This window comes from Athalia rosae, chromosome 6 (genome assembly GCF_917208135.1).
Source record: "Athalia rosae chromosome 6, iyAthRosa1.1, whole genome shotgun sequence".
Classification (NCBI taxonomy): Eukaryota; Metazoa; Arthropoda; class Insecta; order Hymenoptera; family Athaliidae; genus Athalia; species Athalia rosae.
In genome coordinates, this window is record NC_064031.1 from 14804277 (window position 1) to 14823221 (window position 18945).

Sequence of the window (18945 nt, forward strand, 5' to 3'; positions counted from 1 at the left end):
CTTCAGCAGCTGCAGCGTCATCGTATAATTAAATGTATATAATTATAAAGGCTCTAACTTACTTTGTACTCTCGCATGTGTGTATACCTATACGTGGGAGAGGCAGGCCTACAAAACGTTATAAATTTATATCGACAGCGCGTGTTTAAAAATTATATAATTCAATTTACTACCTCCTAGCAGCGTTTTTACAATTCAAGTTTTTTTTTCAGTTAAACTCACCAAGCGAGCAACCCACAACCCCGCAATGTACATACCACAGAGCCGGCTTTAAGTATTCACCGCCGCTTTATCTACACGTTGAAAATATATTCGTCGAACGGTATCGTACGTACCCCGTACCTAGCGAATAAATTACGGATAAACAAAAAGACAATAATTAATAATAATTAAACAAGAAGTAGCATATTTTCAACGTGTACATAAAGCCCGAGTTATATTCCGGTGTAATAGGATTTGGTTTTAAATGTGTGCGCGTGTAATGCGAACGATATGCAGATAATCTGTTCGTTTTCCGTTCGCCGAATTTTGAAATGTGGAAAATGTTTTTTTTCTTTTAAATCAAAAAATGCATCCCAAGCGAGGCAACGGATCGGGTGACGGTTGCGTGTTTTTTCGATAGACGGTGTTTTATGACGAAAAATAGAAATGAATATTGCGGGAAATTACGGAGTTTCGGGGTAGTGACGTTGATTCGATTAGGTAACTAATCGCAGAGGCAGAGGAGAGGTATGTCTTTCGAATGTCTCTACTTGATTATTTGTTTGTGCTTCTCTTTTTATTTTTTTCCGCTTATTTTTTCTCCTGATTCCCCGGAGGACGAAAATACTTTTCAAAGAGCGACAAGTTGCTCCGGCAGAGGTAGGGAATGTATACGTACGGTGGAAAAACGCTATTGTGCAATCACGAGCGGAACTTGCGCCACTCTTTCGCAACGCCTTTGCCCTGTCACTTCCAGTTTTCGCATTTTTTCTTTTACCTTCTTCATTCTCATTTGCTCATTCCATTTTCTTTATTTTTACTTATTCATTTTCGTTTTCCTCACAATTTTCCACGCTCCTCCTTTCCGCCCTCGTCTTCGACGCGTCGCAGTGACGTTGCGAAACGCGTTTTCACGCACCGCGATTGAGTGGACTAGGACGTGCATTAGGGTGAGTTGAAACAAATTTTTTACTTGATATTTTGAGGTAGCCCACTCGTTATTTGAATAAATAATTTATCAAGTGGGGTACTTCTAGCAGAAAAATTTTTTCCACCAAATGATTACTCGATCGATTGCATGAGTAGATGATTTTGGCTTTCAGATTTGGATTTCGGAGCTGATTATACGTGAGATTACTCTTGAAGAAGCAAAAAAAAATTCGATTTTTGAGCAGAAAATAAATCATTCTTTTAATTGGGTTTAATATGCTTTTCTGACGTATTTTGACCTCAGGAATCCAAATCTGAAAGAAAAATTGCTCTATCTCTAAAATTGACCGAGTTATCGCTAATTTTCAGCTTTTTGGGGTCAAAAATTAAAAATTGATTTTTTAGTCTATCTTAATGTAATTTGAGCTCAGGAATCCGAATCCGAAAGAAAAATTGGTCTATCTGCAAAAATGACCGAGTTATCCTCATTTTTTCGCATTTTTTGGCATAAATTTGAGGATATCTCGAAGGGAAAAAATCGTAGCTCAATTTGGACGACGGATTCGTGTTCCTGAGGTCAAAATACATAAGAAAAGTGCCATACGATCAATTTTAAAAAATAAAAATTTTTGGCCAAAATTTGAAAAAATCGTAAGGGGTACCCCTTGGAAAAATCTCAAATTTTGACCAAAAATTTTTATTTTTTAAAATTGATCGTATGGCACTTTTCTTATGTATTTTGACCCCAGAAACACGAATCCGTCGTCCAAATTGAGCTACGATTTTTTCCCTTCGAGATATCCTCAAATTTATGCCAAAAATCGCATGAAAATGGGGATAACTCGGTTATTTTTGCAGATAGATCAATTTTTCCTCCAGATTCGGATTCCTGAGCTCAAATTGCATTCAAATAGACTAAAAAATAAATTTTTTATTTTTGACCCCAAAAAGCTGAAAATTGGCGATAACTCGGTCAATTTCAGAGATACGTCAATTTTTCTTTCAGATTCGGATTCCTGAGGTCAAAATACGTAAGAAAAGCATATTAAACCCAATTAAAAGAATGATTTATTTTCTGCTCAAAAATCGATCGAGTGATCATCAATTATTCGCTGTTGGGAGCAGAAAAATTAAGACATATCGATTGGTTTTAGTCGTAGACCCACTTTGATTCATCGCAATCCATGCATGGGTCGGAATATTCGAATTTCTCGGTATACGAAAGAGCCCGAGCTTATCTGGAGTCAGGTAGCCACGGGCGCGCGGTTTGTTGTGGAGCGTCACCTCTGCTCAGCCCTGAAGGTGACGTCTCACAACAAAGCGCTACGCTGCTGGCTACCTGACTCCAGCAAAGCTCGGGCTCCCTCGGAGACCGAGAAAGAGAAATTCGAATATTTCGACGCATTCAAAAAACGAGTGGGCTACCTCAAAATATCAAGTAAAAAATTTTTTCCACATTAGAAAAATTCTCTTTTTTTATCAGGTACAAATTCTGCCCCCACGCTAAGAGAATAGAAAAAAAAAATTTTTTTTTTCACCCCACCCTAACGTGCATGGATTTTTATTTTCTCCGTCTCGATTCCATGCACTTGCGCCGTTATTATTTCCGTTATCTCCACATTTACGGGAAACTATTTTCGCGAGACTTAAATTCGAGCACTCGCCAAGCTCGTAGGATGAAAATAATGGAAGCTGCGCTGGTGCGATGAACTTTTTATGGTGTACGCCGGTGAAAAATAATTAAATTTCGAATAAATTAACAGCGATATGAAAACGGCTCTCGAACGGATTTGACGCGGTAGGAAAACGGAAAATACACGGGGCCAACGGGTGGACGAAAAAGAAAAAATAAATAAAATCATTCCAATCTCCGAGTCGAGATGAGATCCAACCGTCGAAATTTGATCGAAAACAGTCGCAATAAGACGCGAAGTCACCCCTCAAATATGTTGGAAAATTTTTACGACGTTATACAGAAATTGATGTGCGCATGATGTCTGCGGAACGTACGTTCGGTAGTCCGTCGGTTCGGTGACAGAAATTTAATGGGAGACGGGGTAACATGTGCGGAAAATAATTGTACAGATTTATCGATATCCCTCCGGTGATACGATCGATCGATTATGCATAGGAAAATTCTCCCACCGGCACATAAGCTTATACGCGTACGCGAAATAAATAAAAATATCAAATATGATATACTGAAAATGTGTTTTGGCCGGTACATGGGCATGCAGGATGTACGGGGGGGAGGGGGGGTGAGTCTGTTTTCTACTTTTTAGAATCATGAATAATTCTCTTCCTTTGTTCGTTTATTTCAAGACCCTTGTGACGTGAAATTCCGTTCCACCCGGTTCACGGTTCTTCGGTATTTGGGCTAAAAGAAATGAGACGGCGATTTATCTCGTAGCAGTGTGATTTCCAGTTCGTCCCGTACGTTCCGTTTCCGTATCGCCTGGTATCTACGTCGCAGCGTACAAAAGCGCACAAAAGGCGTTGGTCACAACCGGTGCACCGTATACTACTTTTAGCTCATCTCGAAAGTTTCCTATTGAAATTTGATGCGGCAAACCCCGCAGGTCGCGCCGTACCAGCGCGCTTGCAGGTCATCTTCGATTCCTAGCTGCAGTGCAGTTCGGTATCGGGGTACCGGGTGGGAATAGCGTTTCATATGAAACAACGAAACGTTAGATATTGGACGTAAAAATAGCGTAATATACCTCGAAATGCATGGCAATGAAAACGGGAATGGCGATACCGTAAACCGTAATAAATGGCAAGAAGAACCGATCCCCCTCCTCCCCCCAAAGCCCGCGGCATCTGACCGACCGTTCGCATTCGTATGAAAAAACATAAAAACGAATTCCACCCCCCGATCCGGCGGAAACTTCGACCACCGATTCACGTCGATCTACGTCGATTTGATTGGCGGCGGATATTCTTCATCCTCAGCAACTGTAATCGACCGCGTATCGCCCTCGTTAATCGACCGAACAACATCCCTCGTCTGGTACAATTCGCGAATAGAGGATACAGGCGTGCATATTACACGAGTATACGCATTGTCTACGATTTTGATAGCGAATTTCGACGTTAACGAGGATCAATTTCGTCTGCTTGGCTGAGCTGCGTTTTCGGAATCCACGGTGTTCGCGTGGACGTAGGAAATTCGAAAGGGGCGGGGGGGGGACGCGAGGGAACGAGTTTTGGATGCATTTTTCGACCGAATAAGTACAGCGACATGGATACCGTAGAACGAAACGTGTGCATGCCCGGCAGTCGGACAATTCCTATTATCCCGTCGTCGCTCGACGTTGCACAGGGTTGAGTGAAGCGTGGAAGAAAAAGAAAGAAAGAAAGAAAGAAAGAAAGTAAACTGTAAAAACAAATGGAATAAAATATGAAATTAAATGAAAGCCGCGAACGTCATACCCGCCTAATATCTCTCTCTCCTTTGTGGTAACTCGACATGTTAGAACACTTGTTTCGCACGGTGATAAAAGCATCGTGTCTAGTTGAATGAAATTCCGGAGATACGCAAATGACGAGCTATGAATACAATAAGGGTATTCCATTGCTCGCGTTATACAGCATTTCGTTTCACAAAGACACACGTGTTAATGACGGAGAATATTCTTTCTTTTTTCCCTCTACTTTCTCAGAGCTCCGAACAGATTTTTTTTCAGGTTTCTACAACGAACGACAATAATGAAGAAAAATTCTACAACAATAATTAGAAAGAAAGAAAAAAAAACTACCAGAAATATAGAAAATAAGTATAGAACGACGTGAAAAGAATCCCGAGGAGACGGAAAGCGGTGAAATCAAACGAGATAAGCCTATAAGATGATTCGCGGATTGATTCATTTTCAAAAAGAGTTCGGAAAGTCCTTCGAAGGGCATTATGGTGCAGACACACATGTATACCAATTCAAATACCCCTCGACTGCCTTCTTCCGCTTTTTATTCATTTATTTATTTATTCTTTTGTCGTTAGAACTATTTCCTACAGCTTCTATGCGTTTTTACATTTTACTTTTACTCGATAGATAAGTATAAGCTTTTCAATTTCAGTTGAAAACGTGATTAATAGGTACAGTTATGATATAGTATATGGTGCATTTAATTGTGGTATGCGTAGGTATATAATATAAGAAAAATTTGCTGCTGGATAATATGGATGAAGGAGTGAGCGAATGCGCGGTTCGTTCGCAGGGGGTGTTTCGAGAGAAAAATCAAAAACCAAAAACCAAAAAAAAAAAACAGACAAGGGGTTCAAAAATGCCGACTCCGCGGTACATCGTGTAACATGGTATTACCTTGGGGTTGAGGTCGCTCCCCTGTTGCATGAGCGTTCCGACCGTAAACCAGAAGCTGTTGGCCAGGGTGAAGTCGTTCACTGTACGGGGCAAAGGGATGTCGTCGCTGTCCGGTTCCAGAGCGCTCACGTGACCCCCCTGATTAATTTGCAGTTCCCCGCCAAGTGATGCGAAATTTTAACCACAATTATGTTAAACGAACATTGCGCGGGGAACGGTGGGGGTGGGAAGGGAGGGAAGGGCGGAAATCCTTATCCTCGGATATTGATTTTCGTGTACCGATTCATCGACTGGACACGCGACGGGAGAATCTAAAGTTCGTTTTATGTGTTACCTACACAAGAATATTTTTTTATCAAGTTCTAGAGTTGAAATAACAAAAAAATAGGTAGAGGCACGATAATGATTGTTAGAGAGAAAAGCGTGGAGATGAGATCTTAAAACACAGAAGAAAATGAAAAAATGAAGACTAAAAGTGAACCGGAAAATTAGCGTCGTTTCAAACGTGTATTTTCACTTCTCGTTCTACCCGTCTGTACCCTTGGGGGTAACAATGCGTGGATCGGGTGTTCAAAAGTTCGCGTATTTAACGAGAGTGTGAAAAAAATCCCGTGAAAAAGTGAAACGAGGTAAAAAAAATTAAAAACGATCCGTGCAGTCCCTGGATTATTCAAAACGAGGGTTTTCCACTTCTCGTTTTCTTGCACTTTCGGGACATCAGATTTCATCCATTTTCAAAGAGGTATCGTTGTACTCATTTTCCATTTGATCAACCCTTCATACGAACGCGAGCAAAGTCCATTCTCTTTATTCGCTTTCTTTGATTAGCATCGTTCTCAAGGATTTCATCGCCATCGATAAGGTTGTTGAGTCGAAGGGAGGGATGATTGTATTTACGAACATCACCGGGCGGGGAAGCCTGCCTACCTGTAGAGGACACTTGCAGCTTGGACAGGGCGCTGGCTCGACCCATTCGTATGGGGAAAATCTCGCCACTATCCAAATGGTCAGTGACACGATCACGTAAGCCCCTAGCATCGACAGCCAGATCTCCACCGCGAGTGGATTCATGAATGAGAAGAGACGCGATGGCATTCTCCCGGAAACCTGTAGCAGTTTTACGGTTTTTCTTCGTTTTTTTTTTTTTTTCTCTGTCTACATCAGTCAAAGTTCATTACCTTTTTTTGCTCAATTTCCCTTATCTTTTCATTAATTTCTTTGTTTTTATTTTTTTCTGTTTGGTTTTCAATCTGAGCACAGACGTATCATTTATTTATAGATATTTTCTCAAACAACCCCCCCCTTCAAGTCCTGAATAATTTTTGACTTTCCGCTTTCACCCTCGCTCGTTTGGGATGATCTTCTGAATAAACAGAAGATATTAACAGTTCAGAAATTAGCGGACGGATTTACGCTTCCCAATTCGAAATTGGTACGCTTGCATTAACCCCTTCTTATTTACGGAGGTTAACCTCCTACCCCCGTAGGGATATTCCTACGGGATTGTTGAGTTTACGCGCTTAACCACCGAAGGATGAAATGTATCAAATATTGAGGGGTGCGTTACGCAAACGACCAGAGGCTATTTGTATTGTAACAACCGAAAGCCGCTTCTCTCACCTAATCCCACTTGTACGCCGATTTTTATTCTTCCTCTCCTCGATTTCGTTCGCGCGATAAACCCTCGATACGATCGTGATGGAAATTTCGTGACTCTGCGAAACGACCATCGACAATCGGTGTAATTGCATTTTCGAAGCTGCTTCGAAATTCGAATGATATCCCCCCGACTCCGATCGCTCTCGTTGCAGAGGGATAAAAAAAAAAAGAGAAGTCGAAGGGAGAGAACGTATCAGCTTCTGGTTTGCTACCGACGACGGTATTCGGCGTGATTTAATTATCATCGCCGATGACATAGAGCATAAAATCAGGCGAAAGGTAGATATTACGCTGCACAATTTCAACATTAGCTCCCCTAATTAGCAGCGTTGAGGTATAACTGCATCTAACTAAATACAGTGACGTATGAAGTAAGCAGGAACGCGCAATCCGGATTTCGGGGTGAATTAATTCAATGCCTCATGTTTCGTCCGAGCTGACGACTGTTGCAGGATTAGCTGTCGCACGTTTCATCGCTGCATTGAACAGGGTGATTGGTTTCAATCGATCCAGGGAATTCGGAATTCCGATCGCTACCTGAAAAACTGAAAGATGACGAGAAAAATTTTTCTCACGCAAAAACTACCGCAGCAAAAATACTAAAAAAAAATGCGATCCTGGTACCGAACGCATCGCGCTTCCTTTGTGGAAAAAAACCAAGTCGTCCACGATTCGTCAGAACCCCCGCGGAATTTTATGATTTTTTTTGAGACGGAAAGTTTTTCTTGGATCTTTCAGTTCGTCGGTGAATCGTCCTGGATTCCATGGATACGAATCACCCTGTGCAGTGATCGTTGGAACTGCTGCAGAGGAAGGAGTCCTTCTCGGGTGTACCTTGGGATTAAGGCCGCTGCCCTGCCTCAGGAAAGTTCCGGTGATGAACCAAAAGCTGTTGCTCACGCTAAATTGATTCTCGACGACGTCGCTCTCCGCTAAACATGGGTGTGGATTGTTCCACTCGTATGGGCTGAATCTCGCCATAACGAATAGGGTGAAACTGACCAGCATATAAGCAGCGAGTACGTACAGCCAGATCTCGACCGCCAGTGGATTCATGAACGAAAATAGTCGCGTCGGTTGACTCGTCGGTACCTAAATTGTCAACCACTAAAATTTTTATTACAACGAATCGACCAGGGAATTATAATCTTTGATTGGTTTTCTCCTTTTCTTTTTTTTTTCATCATATAATTCCCACGGTTGATCGAGGGCTAAGAACCGGGAGGGCGTAACTGGTGTTCTTTTTTTTAATTTCGTTCAATGAAATCCAGAAAAATGGACGTTGCAATTTTGAGATCATTTCGCTCTCGGCGAATACCCGAGAAATTTAATCAACTAAACGTGGTCAAGACTGTTTCAATGGAAGTCGAGTCGGGTACTGAAATTCAATCTTTTTTATTCACGAAAATCCTTGAAAAAAAAAATTCTAACTGCAATTCATTTGTCGAACCCCGTTCGATTTGAAGTGACACGATTTCTGAACACATTTTTTGAAATTCCCTTCAATTCCACTCCTTCATTTGGCAACGCCCTTTCGATTGATAGCCCTTTGACGTGCGAACGTAACGTATTTTTCCGGGTAGATGAAAATCGTACGCTAAATCGTTGAAGAAATTTGAAATACAGCGAATTCGAAATCGTGGCGATCGTGGGAGACTGCAGCACGTAGCGAATTTTCAAAATATTACTAACAACGCCCGCGAAAATATCGCGGAACTATCGTCAAATTACAATGCGCTTTAACAATCGGAGGTCGTAATGAGACGCGTAATTAATATCAATGCGTCAATTTTCAAGTATGAATGGTACGCGAAACGAGGACACGTTATCGAGTTTTATGACGGGACTTCGCATAGGTGGGTACGCGAAAACGATACCTGCAGAGTCCGTCCGGTTCGGTTTATTACGTTACTGACGTTGGTCACAACTGACACGTGACATTTCGGAAGCGAATTATCACCGTCAATATTGTCCCGGAAAAGAATCGCGCTTGTAAAATCAGGGAAATAAAACAATGGAGAAACTGAAAGAAAATGTATCAAGCGAAACCGGATTAAAACTCCGACGACTGTCCGTCGCGATATTCTTTTCGCTGATGGACGCGCCGCGCGAGACCCTTAGGGCAGAGAAACTTTAGTTGAAAACATTTTTTCACGTCCGAAATAGTTAAGAGTTTTCGAAGTACTATACCCGACAGGGGAGTTATAGAAAAGAAAGAAAGAAAGAAAGAAAGGAAGGAAAAAATAAATAGATAAAAAATAGTTCGGAGACACAAAGTTCTCGAGTAGTATAGGCGCGGAAGAGAACGCAGTTATGTTTTTACATTTACAAGTATTCGATGCGGAGTGACGAATACGCGTGATTTTTTTTTTGGTGTCGAAAATTTGAAGTATTCAACTCACCTTAAACAGTATGCCGATTCCAAGATTCATGAAGGGCTTCGTGAAGTCAATCACACTTTCCCTGGCGTAGTTTATCGTCATAGAGGCGACGGCCAAATCCGCCCTCTAAAAAAAGTGAAAAATCAAATCCAAATGCAAAATTATCATCCGCGTCGTGGGAAAGAACCAATTTAAAAACTGTTTGTACGTCGACTCGACTGATTTCGAACAATCCGGACAACTCGGGGTATGAAAAAAAAATTGAATTCTGTTTCCTTGACCACGAAGTGCTGTGGGTAGCACCCCGCGATTTCGGGGCACTGATGAATCACTGATTGGAATAATTGAAAAATACGACCGCCTTTTTTTCCTCCATCGAAGTTTACTCAAAGACGTAGTGCAAATATGGAGAGCGGTTGAATTCCAATTTAACAATTTCCACCTCATTTCACTGCCGCAAGGTAAATGTTATCTTTACGTTATTACGTCATGTATAGGGGATGGCGAGCGGTGCGCACCGTAAAAGTGTGAGTGAAAGGGAGATGAAGATAACAAGGGAAGTAAATCGGAGGGAGAAACGCCTGCAGGTTCCGAGTTGTGGCGCCCTGCCTCCCGGAACCGGGATTCACCACCGACCACAATATTCTGCATCCTAATCGCCGCATGGCAAAACTTGCCCGCTTTTATATTCACCCTAATTATTTATACGAAGCTGTAGTTCTCCTACCGAGCTACGGATCACGCCGCTTATTTCGTATGCAATTGTAAAACGGTTAAATGTTCAAGATTTTTAAATAAATATGAATAAATAAATATCATCGTCGCAGCTACGTATAATGACCGTCAAATTAACGAAAACAAAGCGAGAGAAAAAAATAAATATATAAAACCAACAACGGATGTAACGAACTGATAATTCTGATGACGATCAACCGGAGGAAAGAAGACGAGTACCGTTGCTGCCATTTTTTTTTCTGTTCTTCTCCCTTCTGTTCGGAGGGAACTCTTGAATGGTGAAACTTTTTTAACGGTACCAACTTTCAATGCCTCGTTATCTGGCGCAGATTTCTCTCCTCACTCTATTTCAGGTACGTGTGTGAGACACACTCCCATTGTTTCTCACCTTCCACATGAATTTTTCTGACAAAAACTTTCAACACGTGTTACACGCTATTCTATAGCATATACACGCAGACATTTTTATGAACACCAGCTAGCAGCTAGCGAGGGGTGTCGAAGATATAACGACGTCTTGTAATCCCATGTCTTCGTCTTTTCATTTTTTTTTGCTTTTTTTTTTTCATTTTTTTTTTTTTCACTGTTTTTAACAAAGTTCGGTTGAAACTTTTGAATCTCCGAAGGTTAAGAGCATTTTCTACGCTACCTACGTACACACGGGTCGCGTGCTTTTAAAAAGTTTATTTTAAAAGTTGCTCGTCTCCGGGACTATATCTGGGCTGGTTGAAGGTGGCTGGGAAAAATGCAAAACCAAGGACCTGCAATTTGTTCGCGGCAGGTGGTCAAATCTAGTTTAATAACAGGCGAGGGAGGAGGCTGCTTTTACAATTTAAATAGCCTCCGAACGAGTCTGCGTGGTATGGAGAAAAAAAACTTACTGGAATAAAAAAAAAAAAAAGTCACAGAATCGCGACTTCCGTAAACCAGCCAATGAATCGTCGTGCGCTCTTATTTTCGGCTCGTTGAAAGTAAAACGAGAAAAAAAGAATGAAAATTGTGACGGTTCGTATCAAACGCTCGTATATAGGTATATTGACGTTACGGTTTACATAATTAAGTTGATATTGGAGAGGAGGTATAATGTAAAGAGGAATAAAGTAAAGAAGATTCATTGCCAACGAGTAGTATAAATTACGACGTTTTGCATGGGAAATTGAATCAATTCGTCATTCGTGTTATTACACGATCCCCGGGTAAAATGCATTATAGATTAACTATCTCGAAGTTTCTTTTTTTTCTTTTCTTTTTTTTTTTACTTCATTCTATCGGAACGGATTATAAAATTTTTAGATTAAATTTTTTTTCACAGATGTGCACCCGTATCGCATGATGTATCGGGTATTATACAAACCTTTTCCATGAGCTCGCGAACGATACCGTTCCATTCCTTGGTCTCCGGATCGTATACACCGTACATGTGATCGGGAACCAGTCGAATTGCGTATTGGAAACCGACCTGGTTAGCTATCCATTTTAAAAGGTCTATGCAGAAACCTTCGAACCTGGCGTTTCCGGTTAAATTCTTGTCCTCCTTCACCATGACGTATGGCTTCTCCTTGAACAGGAAATAACTTGGATTACAATTTTGTTGGTTTTTTTGTTTTTTTTTCTTTTTTTCTTCAATCGTTCCGTTGCAGTTGCGCCAGGAATAGTTCCATTATCATGGGAAAACGATGAAAAGGACATTTTCCGTCGTTGCCAGAAGACCGCGACGGAGAGGGGGGGGGGGGGGGGGGGGGGTCAAGAATGTCGATTTCCGCTCCTAGTTTCAACTACATTATGCCCGCATGTGGTACCTACTCAAAGACGTTGCATCAAATCTATTCACGTCTGTATTCGTTTTTCCGATCCTCCGGATATAGGATGTTGAGTTTAAATTTCGAACGCGTACCAGACGCGGTGGCCATAGGGCTGGAAAGCAGCAACTTGCCGGCGTTGAGCTGATGTTCCCGTTCATACCTACGTGGGAAGTTTCGAATCGTCGATTTACTCGAAATTGAGTTACCGCAACTTCAATTACGCGAACTGACGGGAACCCGTGGGACGGATTTTCCACACATATGTATACAATAGGTTTATAACTTACGTTAGATTTCATATCACATCGGTTGAAAACTATATCTATACCCTGTGTATACCACGTTAGCCATCTTCCATCCCGGGTGCGGTATATAAACTCATTTTCTTTATAAGTCCTTAAATGAAAAAAGGAATTCCCAGATCAATTACATTTATATCGATAAGTTTTTTCCCCCAGAGATCCTCGGGATTATCGAATGAACGAACGAACGCATAGAGAAATAGAGAAATATTTTCATTCGATGCTACGAGGTGTGAAATTTTCCCTCCTTCGGGATATAGGTGGTACCTAAAGTTCCTTAAACGGTTGCCTGGGAATAAAGCAATTAGGAATCTTCCACCCTAGATATTTCGCTCCCCGTAAATTGTTTCACTGTTTTCGAGATGAATTAACCCCTCGCGAAATTTACGGAGTCTTACTTTTCCTCGAATGTCTAAAAATATGGTGAATTTTTTTGAAGAGTTGTAAAAAAATGTGTAGGAAAAATGAGACTTGCTTGATGAATCGGCGAACTAAAAAAAAGGCCATCGGAGACGTGGGTCGCGAGAAAAAGTATCTGCCGGAGGTAGAAGACAAAAAAAATAAAAAACAAAAAATAAAATGAAAATTATACTCGGTGATGAATTAAAATGTGGTGAAAAGGTACAACAAGCGGTAATACGTTGAATAACTAATTCAAGTAAACGACCGAGTCGCCCTTATAGTTCAAAGGGAAGTTAACGAATACGCTAATTAAAACTTGCGAAGGGTGAATAAGAAATGCGAGCAGTTAAAAGCAAAAGATCTCAAGCTTAGTTAGCTACGGAAGACATTGGTTGATGCAGAAGCGGTAGCAGCGGCGGTTTGAAATAAAGAATTTCGAGAGAGTCGTTTAATTTTTAACTTCGCAAGGATATCGAGAGCGGGGTGCGGGTTACCGCATAAACCTGAGGGTAGGTAACCGGAACACTGGAGCGGAATAGTAAGGAAGCAGAAGAAAAAAAAGAAAAAAAGAAAAAAAGGAAAAAGAGAAAAAGAAAACTTTCAGGCGGCGCGACCTCTTTACCACACAATTTGCAAATCGTCACTTTTCTCCGGAAAATTCTACTTTTTATGTGGGTATAAGGGATAAAAAATAAGGGTCGATCAAAACTTTTCTTGCATAAGTATTATTTCACCCCCAACGTTGAACAATTTATTACAATTTCAACGCGATCGTTATCATTGTGTATTGTTCTTCACAGAAAAAAAAAATAACCAATGTCAATTCTATTGAACAGTTCTTTTTTCTTTTTTGATTACTTTCCTTTTTAATAAATTTCATTGATATAATCAACGTCATGGTCATTATAATTATGACAAATTGTTATTTTTTTTTTCTTTACCCCAGTGTTTCACGTTCAATTAAAATCGTTTCCAACGTTATTCGTGCGTGTCACGTTAGAGTCCACGGTTTTTTTTTCTTTTCTTCTTGGGTGTTTTTTTTCCATAACCAAATTGATCTGAAGTTCTTGTTATGATTATGGATCTCATTCCGTAGTCCTTATAATGAGAGAGTTTTGAAGAATCGAGTGGAGATGAGAAAGAGAGAGAGAGTAAAATGAAAAGGTACAAAAAAAGGAGAGCAAGGATTCAACTAAAATGTGAAGCGAAGCAAAACGAGGGTCAGGAAAGAGCGGAGCAGCTGTAAGAGGAGTGTAAAAATATGTACCTATACAGGGGTACGCATACTGGAACATTATACGTATATATAGGGTAGGTACATACATCTTTATAAAACGGCTTGATTATAAAAATGTAAATACGGCTTTCCGTGATTAGTTGGCGCCCGTTGGGAATCGTAAATTGTTAGCCAAATGGATGCTTGCGATGAAAAAATATGTGAAAAAAATTTTTATGGTTTGTATGGGTATACGTGAATATATATAGGAATCCGTTGATGTTGTATCCAACCGTTAATTATATATCCAATTTGCCCGGGATTATTTCGGAAAACTGATTTTGTCCCGCAGCATTCCGACTCTCTTATCCCTCATTCGAAAATAAAAAATAAAAAAGTTTCACGCCTTTTTCGTGCTCCCCTTTCTCTTGGTCAGTTTTCAAAATCGTTTCACTCTCATGAAAAAATTCGTAAACCCTCCGTCTCACCCCCGCCCTTCCTTCGACGAGGTAATAAATTAATCGAACTTTGCAATCTCGGACGAGGTCGTAAACTCTCGGGGTATGAATTAGATTTGTTTCATTTTCATTTAACGATGAAAATACAGAAAAGAAAAAAAAGAGATCACCCTATGCCACGTGCACGAACGTGTTCAAATATTTTTACACCCGGCGTACGGATTTGAGAAAAGTAAAGGAGCATTTTTTTATCCTGGAAGCGATGGATGTTGAGAAAATAAAAAAATACCTCTCTGGTCATAACGACGAGCGTGATGTTGGCGGCTGTCGTCTCGTAGAAAGCTCCGACGTCCGTAACGTTCACTCCACTCCCTGGTTTCCATTCTCCAACCTTGACCAATTCCTCCCTCTTAAGTTTTAGGAGATCCAGTTTAAAGTTGTTCCTCTTTCCCTCGTTGAATTCAATATGGCCAGTCAGTCCGTGAAGACCAGCCTGCAACTCGGTAAGGTAACTTCTTATAGATATATCCTTATATTATATCAGAATAAAAGTTTCCGCTAAAGCGGTCGAAAGCTCAATGGCTCAGGGCTCTTTCTTACAACGTGATGATCCCTCGATTTCTTTGCTTTTCTGTCTACGTGCCCAAAACTTTCCCATCATTTTTTTTTTTACCTCTCCATTTTTCGTCCTATTAATTAGCAATCAATCTCTGCGATTGCTTCCCACCGCAAATATTTGAACCAATCGCTCGATTTTTCATTTCTTCGGACGACAATTTTGTCTATATACATCGAAAAGATCTGCCCGGGGATTCTTTTAATTCACGATTCCGAGAGTAAAGTTGAAACAAAGAAAAAAAAAGAAAAAATGTATACGAAGACGTCTTCTTTCGTGCCGTATTGCAAAGCTCCGGCGACGCGTTTTTTTTTTTGTTTTCTTTTTTGTCCAGAGTATTCGCGAGGAGAAGGAAGACGAGGGTAAAAAATTTGCTTCGAACTGTAATTGAAACCTCGTTTTTCACGTGAAAGAAAAAAAAACTCTGTTTCATCGAGTTACCGGGAGCGCCTCGCGTTGCGGGGCCCCAAAGTTAGATCAGCGATGTCCACCGAACGGGAAACGGTACGAGGGGGATGCGAGTTTTGGCTAGGGACGAAAAAAACACCGGGGTGTAACAACGACGCTCTGCTTTGGATTCCGACGTTAATTACACAACCTCAAGATTTATACCCGATCTCTCGCTCCACTTGCTACCGTTACCGGAAACCACCCCTATATTCCACGGAACGGGGAAGTGTGACTTATGCTCATTGTCAGTCAGTGTCGCCGCCATAAATTTGACCGAGTAACCAGAGGACGGGGCTCGAAGCTGGAAACTGCGGGGACGCCATCGCTGCGGGGTCCGTCCTCGTCGTGATTGTATCGGCGATAAACGATCGATGTTCAAGATCAATTTTCTCATCGCGGTGGATTTCACGGTGCAAATATTTATTTTCTACAACGGGTGAACTAACAACGCTCCCCGGATCGACGCCAGACGACATCCGATTCCGTGCGCAATGCGTGTACGTGTGCCGCCCGCGAACGTGCACAAGGGTCGAAGTAAACTTTGTCATCTTCCGTGAGCCACAGGTTGAATAATCTTTTCCCGTCCCCCGGACGACCGTAGCAGCTCCTTGATCTACCGCCGTATCTCGTCGCGTTTGGGTATATAGCCGCTGTGTAAATCTTTGTTTAATTATACCAACGCTTTCAGGTAGTGTTTACGGTAAGTTACACTTGACCCAGCAAGTTCTGCGGTGTTGAATTTACACGACGTTATACCGAAGCAGCTCCTCCGCGAGATGTGATTTCATATCTCGGGTGGTTGCTAGCGTGCAAAATCACCGCGATTTCGCCCGAAAACGATTATATCTATCGGGGTACGACGTTTCCCCTCACCAGGGTCTTTTTAATTCTCCTCGATCATTAACCGGTTTTCCTAAAACTCTGAACTCGTCGGCCGAGTGCCACAATTGATGAGGCTTAGTTCGTTTTTTTTTTTCTTCTCCATTCTTCCTCCGTGGCTAACCGAAGTCGCGAACGAACGACGGGTTTTTCTGGTTTTTTCTTTTTTCTCTTCATTTCGGTAAAATATTTTAATTAAAATGCAAAAATTCACATTGCCCACAATCTTCGCAGCCGCATATCGAGCAACGGGAAGAGCTCAAGGCCGCAAACGAATTCCGATTCGAGATGGCCTTGCAGAACGATAATTAATCACCTGCACCACCCTCGCGCAACTTCGCCGCAACTGCTCCTCGAATTATTATCTGCCAGAAATGGGCATAAAAACGAGCACTGACGCGGAAGTGAAGAAAAATTATTTTTCACCCTCCCCCCCCCCCCCTTCGCTCGCTCGCCTCGGTTTTATCCGTTCTCCTCTTTCAACAACGCTCCGCATCGACGAAGCTTTCGAAGCTACGGAGTTTTCCGGGATTTGCAAATGGCGACAATAATACCAAATTGCTACAACCGCAGCACCGCTCGTCAGTTTTACTGCCATTTTCGGATATTTTTTCGCGATAGTTTTTAAGCCACAATAAAATAATTGTAGCCACGGTTCAACTTGTGACGAAAAATTGTTGAAAATGTCACAGAATCGGGGAATCGCTGAACCCAATTATAACTTTTACCAAATACCATTTTATACTTCAGCTCTGCAGAGGAGGTATAAAATAGGATAAAAAATATCACAAACTCGTACCAATTTAGCCGCCTTTTTGACCCTATACAGTTCTTTTCATTCGTAGTTTTATGTTTTTCAGTCTCTTCGATGAACGAAACAAAAAACAAATTAAATAATTTCATTTTTATTCAGCTTTGTTGAATTTTTGCGATAACATGTATCAGAATTGTTCACAATTGAGTCGAAATATAGTCGACTCTTTTGTTTGAATTTTTTTTTTTTTTTAACCAGAAACCCGACAGTTTTTTAAAAACGGATTGTGAATTCGTATAGCTTGCAGATTATCCCTCAAAATCCACACTGATTTCCGAGTCGAGCCAAAAAAAAAAAAAAAGCAACAAGCATAGTCTGATTTTGTAGACTCGCTTTACCGTCGAAATTCGATTGCGGTGAATCGAATTTGAAATTTAGAAAACCGAAATCCGGATCGGCGATTTCTTCAAGAAGAAAAAAGTCGAAAGGAGAGTAAAATATTTTTTTGCTGATTCAGACTTCGGGGTTGAATTAGCTAATCCCCATTCATACAATCGAATGGTCGACTTTGAAAATAACAACTTGCAAAAAAGGCAGTGGGTATAGACTAATTTTAACGGAGGACAAATGTATGAAAATAATTAAAGAAAAACTCAAAAATTCGATCGCACGTCAATTTACGGGTACGGCATAATTAGAAGGCTTTGCAGGAAATATGTCTGTGCAAATGAATGTATAATGTATTTTACGGGAGAAAGATTTCCCGCGGAAATGTCATTATAACTTAAGTTGGAAAAGTACTGCGAAACGAACGAGGAAAGTCACGTTTCGTTTTACAGAAATACGAGTACCAACCCGGCGAGGTGCTCGAGTCGAGTTCCGAAGACAGAAAGAAGAAGAGATCTTGAATGAAAAAAAAAAAAAAATTAAAAAGAAAACAAGATTTTTATGAAATGAAAATGTGATAAAATAAAATGTGCGAAGAATGTATACGAAATGGGCTGCGGAAGCGCCTCTTCTTTCTTTCCTTTATTTCGCTACCCACCGCGAAACGACTTTTACAACCGACGCCAAACAGCCAACGCGATTGCACGAGCATCGAACAAGCTCTGGTTTGATGGGCTTGCTCAAAAAATTGAAGTAAGCAAACTTCTCCGTTTTCAGGAGAAAGTAGAACAACAGAAATTTGGACGAAAGATCAGAGGAGGCGGAAAGGGGAGAAAAGTTTCTTTTCACCGATTCAGATAAATTTTGTAACGATTTTTACTCACCCCTTTGAGCGATGAAATTTATTTTGTCTTTGGACATAGCGCAGGGTGAAAAGGAGATGAAAAGAAAAGAAATAATTGAAGGGTAAAGCGGGATTAATTCGCAGATTGAATTACGGAAACGACGTAGAATTCAAAGAGGCTACTTCGGTTTTTTTCAAATTTATTCTATTTTACTTTTTTCGCTTCGTTCTTACTTTTTTCAGGCGTGAATCTTCGCTCGATTAAGGGTCGTTTCTCGGATTGCAGGTGGAATTCTACTGCTGATATAGGCGCATGTAAATAAGGAAAACCTTTTAGCAAACTCCTCGCGTCGTAAGGCTCTGACTTCTGATGGAAAAAGTAGAAAGAAAATAGTCAACTCCTCATCCCCGTCGTCGTCGTCGTCGTCGTCGTCGTCGTCGTCGTGACTCTTAAATCTCCGAGAGTATAAGCTTTATCTTTTCTCATAATCTTAACGCTGTAGTAGTTCCCTACATTACATCCCTCTACTTTTCTTTTTCACTCTTCTACGAGAGTTCTACGAACATGTATTAGATCCATAGGTATACCACCTGTTCAGTTTTAGTAATT

General features: G+C 41.0%; 1 protein-coding gene across 9 annotated transcripts in view; it reads right to left on the reverse strand.

Annotated features, from left to right (window-relative positions):
- LOC105692144 (glutamate receptor ionotropic, kainate 2) overlaps positions 1-18945 on the reverse strand; it is a 96239-nt gene that overhangs the window by 10961 nt on the left and 66333 nt on the right. For 5 of the 9 annotated variants that reach the window (XM_048657750.1, XM_048657749.1, XM_048657756.1 and 2 more), the window contains exons 9-13: positions 14695-14898; positions 11580-11783; positions 9512-9616; positions 6378-6557; positions 5451-5588 (exon numbers count right to left, since the gene is read on the reverse strand). In XM_048657750.1, coding sequence (XP_048513707.1) covers positions 5451-5588; positions 6378-6557; positions 9512-9616; positions 11580-11783; positions 14695-14898 — 831 coding nt within the window. Of the gene's footprint in view, positions 1-5450; positions 5589-6377; positions 6558-7943; positions 8202-9511; positions 9617-11579; positions 11784-14694; positions 14899-18945 lie in introns of all 9 variants that reach the window. The other 4 variants (XM_048657751.1, XM_020855951.2, XM_048657754.1 and 1 more) reach the window with 2 other exon arrangements.